At 36.6% G+C, this 8669-nt stretch overlaps 1 protein-coding gene across 1 annotated transcript in view; it reads left to right on the top strand.

Annotated features, from left to right (window-relative positions):
• Nucleotides 1-5815: 5815 nt before the first annotated feature.
• SLC31A1 (solute carrier family 31 (copper transporter), member 1) overlaps nucleotides 5816-8669 on the top strand; it is a 4041-nt gene continuing 1187 nt past the window's right edge. The window contains exons 1-3 of the mRNA XM_006865706.1: nucleotides 5816-5905; nucleotides 6408-6480; nucleotides 7868-8036. Of these exons, the coding sequence (XP_006865768.1) occupies nucleotides 5816-5905; nucleotides 6408-6480; nucleotides 7868-8036 (332 nt within the window). The remainder of the gene's footprint in view (nucleotides 5906-6407; nucleotides 6481-7867; nucleotides 8037-8669) is intronic.

Here is an 8669-nt window from a genome sequence, read left to right as displayed (position 1 = left end):
CTGCCAAAATAAGTAATGGTTGCAGAAAGCAGAAGAACAACAACTAGATAGATTTCTGTAAGCTTTTATAAATCTTAAAAGGAACATGACCCTAATCGTTTTAAGAGTAAAAGCTTTCTTCCTTATCATGGACAGCAAAGACAGTGAGCAGTCTCCAAAAGAATTGTCTGAGACTCCAGATTCTATCTTTCAGTCTGAACTAAAGAAGAGGACAGATGTATATACTTCTGTGGATTTCAATTTCCACAGTCCCAGTGGATTATTGTGTCGTTTACATCATTGTGCAATACCAGGAAAATAAAAGAGAATTTAGGGTTTAGTTTAAATCTGTCAGAAATAAAATCAGTGCTAAGATTCAGAATGGACGCTCGGTTTAGCCTTCTCACTTATAGCCTGACTTCTGCCCATAAATTTTTATAGTGCTAGCGATGCCAGATTTTAGAGAGTCTCGCCGTCTACTTTAATTTTATAATGTGTCTGTCTGAGGAAAGGAATCTTCAGAACTCTGATGATTCTCAAAGGAAAACTGAGAAGTAATTAGACCTTTGAGTACAGGGAAGTTTTGAAATATATTTGTATAAATTTTGCACCATACTTATTTAATTAGGACAAGGTGAGCTATAAAGTATTCAGTGGAGAATATGCTGTTTTTCTTATCTAATAATATTCAGGGCAATAGAAATAAATTGGCACATAGCCAACTACAAGTACCTAACTGAATATAGATATTCCATTTCCTAGAAATTGAATAATGTAAAACTTTTCTGATAAATTCTTTCCTTAACTATATGTGAGCTAACTTCTATAGAAACTGGTGCTTTATTTTTCTATCATCAATCCTAGATTATTCCTCTTATATTTCCTTAAAGACCTGAGAAGTTTTCTATGCTAGAAGAAGGAGTCCATATAAGTACTGATAGCCATTTTGTGGACCCAGTTAGAAGATGGAACAGACAGAAGGGAGATTGAGTAAAGTCTTGGTTAGAATGCTTTATACTGTATAGTGAAGAAGCTAACAGCTAATATTTTGATTAGCATTTCTTCCTCAAAGCTCAGTCATTGGATAATATTCCACATAATAGTGTTTGTCACATAATTGGCCAGATGGTTTATGTATGTTATTACATTTAATCTTTACAGCAGCGTTCTACATTGTATAGGCTGGAAACCAAATCCAGAAAGGTTAAGTAACTTTCCCAAGTCATACACTCAGTATTCACAACAAACTTGAGTTTGAACTCAGACCTGACTCTCAAGCCCATGTTGCCTCCCACAAATACGGCCACTTGTATGATGAGCAATTTTATTGGAACATAAAATATAATCAGAGCACTCTTCAAATGTGCTGTCCAGAAGAATGAGTGAGTTCTGTCACTCCATCATCTCATGCAAAGGCACCTCTCCACTTTGAGTCCCTGTTTAATTCTGTTTTGTTTTTTGTTTTAAACAACAACAACAACAAAAAAAAAAAACTTAGCTTACTGGAATTGGCAAATATGCAAATGAAACTAGAGTTTTTTTTCCTAATCTTCCCACCTCAATTTGCAGGGCGATTTTAACATAGATAAAAAGTTACAAATCCTTAGGTTTGGGGTCTGTCCCTGAGTTGTATATTCATATGTTTTATTCATGCTCTTCTTGTATAAGTAATCTGTAAATTTGATGAAGTAGAAGAATAAGGATAAGAAGAAAAATGCAAGGTAGAGGTTTTAAACAAGAACAGGAATTCTAGCCTGGAATTAACATGTACATATACATTGTCCTAAAATCAGAAATCCAGTGAACCTTAAATTTTGCTAAGGGTCCACCTGTCACTCATCATTACCTAATTCTTCTATAAATTTCATTAATTGTAAATGCTTATACAACAAGAAACTTGCCTCTATAAAAAGTCAAGGCCACCTACTACTGTGGACCTTGAACCCCAGTACTTAGAAAGAGACAGTGTAGGGTGGAGCTGAATTAGAGGAAGCAATTCTTGGAAAGCAAGTAGATGAAAGTTGGCAGTGGGGATTAGCAGAAATTTAATAAAACCAAAGACAGAACAGTACAGCTCATGAATACTGTGAGATTAAACCATTTAATTCAGGCTATAGATTGAGACAAAAAGCAGTGTTGCTGTGTCCTTGGACTTTGACGTATTCTTACTTCAGTATCCATTGTGATTCTGGAAGAAACTGAGCTTCGGTCTTTTTAGATTAAAGCTATTGAAGAAAACAGACCAAAACGAATTGCTGTTTTAACTTCTGTAAGTAAAAATCCTATTTTAAAAAGGATTAGTCAGGTGTATTTGACTGCTTTAGAAGAATGAATTATCCACATACACATACCACATCACTGAAAAGCCAAGTAGGAATTGAAAATTTTTTAATGACTTTCAATGATTATGCTTTAATTTCTAAGTTTTTCCTTTCTTGATGTCATTTGAGTTTGCCGTATTTCCATGGAATTTCATTAGTGTTTATGCATACAGTGTTTGTTGGTATGTTAGTTTCTACAAGATTCCATAAGGTAAGTCTTGCTTAGAATTTTATGGTCTATTTGTGATTGTGAAATAGATTTTACTTCTGTCCTTTTTCCTAATATATTTAAATGTGAAATGTATCCTGTAAAGATGATGCTTCAAAGTAGTACATACTTTGAAAGATATTCTTGAAATTTTAATAGAAATTTCAGTGTCACCGGTATGTCTGAAGATATTTAATAATGTATCCTCGTTGAACAGCTTTGTATAATTGGTAATGTTGTGCTTTAACAATTAGGAGGACCCTGAGGTCTCCAAAAAGGAGTCTTAGTATGGTGCAGGGTTGAAGCACTCAGCTGCTAATGAAAGATCAGCAGTTTGAAAACTCCAGCCGCTCCATGGGAAGAAATGTGGCTGTCTGTTTTTATAAATAGCTTTAGAAACTCTCTTAACAGTTTTACCCTGCCTTGTTGGGTCATTATGAGTTGTAGCCAACTCACCAGCAACATGCTTGGTTTGGGGTTAGGGTCTTCAACAAGTGTTAATGGGAAGAATATATAAAAGTTCATCAAGGACATAAATCTTAAATAGTTTGTGGTGCTGTGTTCTTGCTTTTTTTTTTTTAACAGTCCTTTACATGTCATCTTATGCCCCAAAGTAAAAATTATGATGATTTAGTTTTTCCTTTTAGCTTCTAGCCTTGAAACTCCTTGAAGACCATCTGATTCCTGTCTTTATCTTCCTCAGTATCTTGTACCCGGAGGTACTCAGTAAATATTCACTGAATCAGTGACCACAATTCATGTTAATAGTATGGAATTAAATTATCTTTTATGGTTTTCTTATCTTGTAATCATTTTCCAACCTCTTATTGGAAGAAGACAAAATCTGTGCCTTCTACTTTACTCTCTTTATGAGACTGCAGTAGCTGTGTGAGAGTGCAGTGGCTCTGTAGGATAACCACTGGACTGTAGCCACAAGGTTGGTGGTTCAAGCCCACCAGCCGCTCTGTGGGGGAAAGATGAGGTTTTCTGCTCTTGCATGGATTAACAGCCTAGGAAAGGGTTGCTATGAATTAGAACAGACTCAACAGCACTTAACAACAGTGATAACAATAGCTTGTGTAGTTGGTCTTTCTGGTCAACACATCTTCTTTCCATTCTTATTTCACTTCATTTGCCTGGTACATAATCCTAATTTGTAATCACTCAGATTTTACCATGATACTATTTTTTATGTGAATAAGGCTGCCCTCTTTGTGTGCCCTTTTGTTTTGCTGATAGGTTTTGAGTGAATGTATTCTGGTTTTCAGTGTTTATTATAAAAACTTTGTCAATTAAGATGGTATTATTTATCTCTTTGCACCTCCAATCTGGAGTCCTGGTGTGGCTCTTTGGGTTAATGCGCTGGACTACAAGGTCAGTTTGAACCTTAAGGTCGGCAGTTCAAGCTCTCCAGCTGATCCTTGAAAACCCTATACAGGGTCACTGTGACTTGGAACCGACTTGACAATACTTAACAACAACAGCAACTTAAAATCTAGTCCCTTTGTGACAATGGTATTACTAATACCAGATTATCAAAACTCATTAAAAGTAATGTAGTATCTGTTCAGAGTCAAACTTTGACTGTCTCTGCCTGATGCCTTTGCCTTGTGCTTTGCTTGAAATAACCTGTTTCTTAACCTGCTCTCACAGAATCCTGGGGGGCATTAAAGAGAGAGGAATAGATGGCTGTAACCTGAGGATTTGTACTTTTGAGTTAGACACACATGGCTCCCTGAACCTGTATCATTTTCTTGTTGCACATACACTTCCTCTTCAACACTTACGGAGGTGTTACCCTTGATCCAAAGCGGTCTTGTTACCCTAAAGATTTCCTTCACCACACTAAGCACACCATGAAATTGTTCAGTTTACTTGTTTCTTGGTTTTCTCATTTGTCTTATTCGCTATTGAATTACTAGCAGTTAGATCAGAATTTGGCACATACTAGGAGTCCTGGTGTGGCACTGTTGGAAAAGGTGGTGGTTCAAGCCCACTAGTCACTCCTTGAAAACTCTATACAGGGTCCCTATGAGTTGGAACCAACTCCACAGCACTTAACAACAACAGGATCTTGATAGGAGTCCTGGTGTGATGTTGTAGGATAAACACTGCTAACTGCAAGGTCAGCAGTTCAAATCCATCAGCTGTTCCTCAGAAACCCTACACAGGATCTCTCTGAGTTGGAACTGACTTAACGACACTTAACAGCAACAACAACAGGAATGTGATAAATATTATTGATGGAATGAGTAATGAAAGCTACTTTCAGGCTCATGAACATAAATTGTTGTTAGTTGCTGGTGGGTCAATTCTGGCAACCCAGTGTATTACAAAGTAGAACTACTTCACAGGGTTTTCTTGGCTATAATCTTAACAAAAGCAGATCACCAAATCTGTCTTCTCTGGTACCACTGGATGGATTCTAACAGCCAACCTTTAAGTGCAAACCACTCTTGGACCATGTAGGGAACTATGAACATAAATACCTACTTGGAATTTTTTAAGCTGCTCTTTCCTCCACAAATTGGAGTTAAGGGGCCCATAAAAAGAATTCACCAACATCCACCCCCAGCCTCTCAGAGCTACAGATGTTCTTACTCCTTGGTTTATGTCCCAGATTGACTTTTGAAAAAATAAAGCAGTGATGAGGTGAAGAGACAAGACTGAATGTTCCCTTGTCTAGACATAATTTAATATAGAATATCGAATTTATACTGTTTTCAGTGTTTGTCACTCTAATGCCCTGCTCAGATTGAAATGGTATCTAGACTCTCAGCACAGTACTTGCCTAAGGCAGCAATAGACCTTTCTTCAAATTTAAATTAGCTGAATTCTGGTCTTGTTATATGTGAAAATGTATTCTGAATATCCTGTTTAAACACAAGCCATCCAATTAGGTAAATTATCTGAAGTATGTGTTTTTTTTTCTACTGACATTTATGTTTAGAACAGCCTTAAAATAGTTAGGTTTTATTAAGAGCATCCATTTGTACATTACTACAAAATATTTGCTTCCTGAAACCTAAGGCATTACTCTTTTTCCCCTTATCTCTTTTAAAAATTTGAACATATTTTGAATATGTCTGTTAAAGAAACCATTCTGCAAAATAAGGAAGAGTTAGGGGCACATCCCTTCAACCACAATCGCCAAAGGTTATCTCTCTTAGCGCAAATAGCTTCTATTACCCTCTGCATATTAGGAAAAATAATTCTTCAAGAAACAAGATTTTGTATCTTTGAAGTTAATATATAGAATTTTTATTTTTTTAAAGGATCTTCTGCTGACTGAAGGTTTCCTGGGAAAATGGATTCCTCCCATCATACAGGGATGAGCCATATGGACCACAATACCACGGTCTCACATGCCCATGGAGGACATGATAGCATGATGATGGTAAGGCCACAGGAGAGGTACTCTTTAGGCCCTTTCCTATCTACTTGGGTAAGAAAAATAATAGAATTTGAGTACTGGGATGTCTTTATCTTTTAAGGTCAGTTTGCTGATGAGGAAAAACCAAGACAGATCCAGATAAGAAATTTGCCCATGATTATGTAACAAGTTAGAGTCAAACTGGAACCAGAATTTCTAGGCTTCTTTTCTCTTTAGTATCTTCTTTCAAATTGAACCTTTTCTGGGTACGGTTCTGGTCTTTATGCTTTGTTAAGAAAAGGGGGAAAGACCAAAGTTAATGATGGACACAAAGGGAAGAATACTTTTGCTTAGTTCATGTGGTAGTAATAGCAATGTAAGGGGAAAAGCCTCCCACTTCAATAATGCCTCTTCTTACCTTATTATCCAGATATGCTACTTTTGAATGTTCTGAGCTTTTTGCCTAAAAAACACTTGTTTACTATTTTCAATCATCTCTAATTGCCTTGTTTTGATTTTTTGACAGCCTATGACCTTCTACTTTGGCTTTAAAAATGTGGAACTATTGTTTTCTGGTTTGGTGATCAATACAGCTGGAGGTGAGTAAGCACCATTAGGTAGTGTTTGAAGGTGACACTCACATAAGACATAGTGAGATTCTGAGAAAGTACTACTAGACAAAGAATTGAGGAAAATCAGCACCTCTTTCTGAATCTTTTTGGATGACTGTGATGCATAATCATTTGGTTCCTATTTCCTACCTAGAAAATGAGAAACCATTATACTTATTTTGGTCTTCTGGTATATTTTCTTTGAATAGCATGTGTCTATTTTGTAACTTCTGAAAAATAAATACCAGATAGACATATTTTCCAATCCATGTCTTTTCATCCTTTTCTAGAGTGTTTCCTTTTTTGATAAATTATTGGTCCTAGATAGAAAACTACAGTCGAATTCAAATGACATAGCATTTTGTAAACACAACAAAACAGCCTAAGTCAAGAATCCCTGATCTAGTACAACTCTCATTTGTAGATAAATTAAGACTAAAATGGTGAGATTGGTTGCAGCAAATCACATAGCATTAGGAAGCTGGAGCTCTAAGACAAGGATGCATACCTTTTAAACCTACCTAGTCCAGCGCTTTGCAGCAAATCACATAGCATTAGGAAGCTGGAGCTCTAAGACAAGGATGCATACCTTTTAAACCTACCTAGTCCAGCGCTTTGCAGCAAATCACATAGCATTAGGAAGCTGGAGCTCTAAGACAAGGATGCATACCTTTTAAACCTACCTAGTCCAGCGCTCTTTCTGGTGTACCAGACAATGGTCTACATCTTTTTTGATTCTTGGCATGGCCCATCTCTGGGTTTTTCCTAGTTTTGGGGTAGCTTATCACCCATCTCTTTTTGTGAATAACGACTTGTGTCTTAAATATAAATTATACACACTCAGTAGTCACTTGGACTACTTTAGGTACCAGAAGTATCTTTGGATCCACAAAATTAGTTTGCTTTGGGAAGAAGGAGAGCATTTAGTTCAATTAGTGTTTGAGATTAGCAGTTTGAATACATTCATATCACATATCGTTGCCAACACTCAGTGTGAAAGACATAGGTGTCTATTCAAGAAATGTAGCCAGCACTTTAAAAATAAGTTATTCTGTTCTCCTTTTCCATACTTTACTTTTTGTTTCTCCCAGTGTAACAAGCTAATTTAATGCCACCAAATAGCCAGACCAAAAGATTAGTTTTAGTCAAATAATTTCTGTATCTTAATAAAGGTGTGTTCTTTGGCAGAGGCAGTGGTTTTTGCTAACATCATTTTGCTGTTTTCCTATTGGGACTAGTGAAGAGGTAACAGTGTAATGTGTTAAGGAGCTGAAAGTAGCACTTTTTTATGTCATCTTTCTCTCTTGGACAAGCACATTTATTAATGATTTTGCACATGTTTTGTAATACCACCATCTTTTCCTTCTCTTCTTAGAAATGGCTGGAGCTTTTGTGGCGGTATTTTTACTAGCAATGTTCTATGAAGGACTCAAGATAGCCCGAGAGAGCTTGTTGCGCAAGTCACAAGTCAGCATCCGCTATAATTCCATGCCTGTCCCAGGGCCAAATGGAACCATTCTTATGGAGACACACAAAACTGTTGGGTAAGAAGATTAAACAGGTTCAGGTGGAAGCTCTGCAAAGCTAGCTTAGTTAAGCAGCAAAGCAGCTATTTTTTTGGCAGTCACCTTCATCTTCTTATGACCTTGATCACAACTATCTGCAGAAGTTTGAGGTTGTGGGTTGTAGATCATGAATAGGTCAAAGGAGAAATAGTAGGAACCCTACTGCAAATATGAATGTTTGTCCTAAATTGTAGTCTGTCACTTTGGAAGAGGTAAGTAAGGCATCTCTAAGAATTTACCAAATTGATAATGAACAAGAATTTCAGATCAGGGTATAGAAAAATCCAATGGATTCCTTTCTATAAAAAGTTGTACCTCCCTAGCTCTAGACTCATTTTGTTTACAGTATAAGACTGTACTAAGGTCTTTACTGTAAGAAAGTATTTGAATAATTGCTGTTTCCCCCCACAGATCAGCAAAGGCTTTTTGAGATTCAATTTTAATAGAAATGTAGGTTTTTAAAACTAGACAGGACCTCAAGAAGTCCTATAGACCAACACCCTTCTTTCAAGCAAACACAATAGAGTAAAAGCTGATGGGACCGCTTTGTCTTTTTGAGTCTCGTAAGTTTCCACCCTGCAGTCTTACTTCTTTTCTGTTGCTTTTTTTTTT

This window comes from Chrysochloris asiatica, unplaced genomic scaffold, assembly GCF_000296735.1.
Source record: "Chrysochloris asiatica unplaced genomic scaffold, ChrAsi1.0 scaffold00081, whole genome shotgun sequence".
Taxonomy (NCBI): domain Eukaryota; kingdom Metazoa; phylum Chordata; class Mammalia; order Afrosoricida; family Chrysochloridae; genus Chrysochloris; species Chrysochloris asiatica.
Note: the sequence above shows the minus strand (reverse complement) of the source record. Positions and strands in the feature narration are given on the sequence as shown.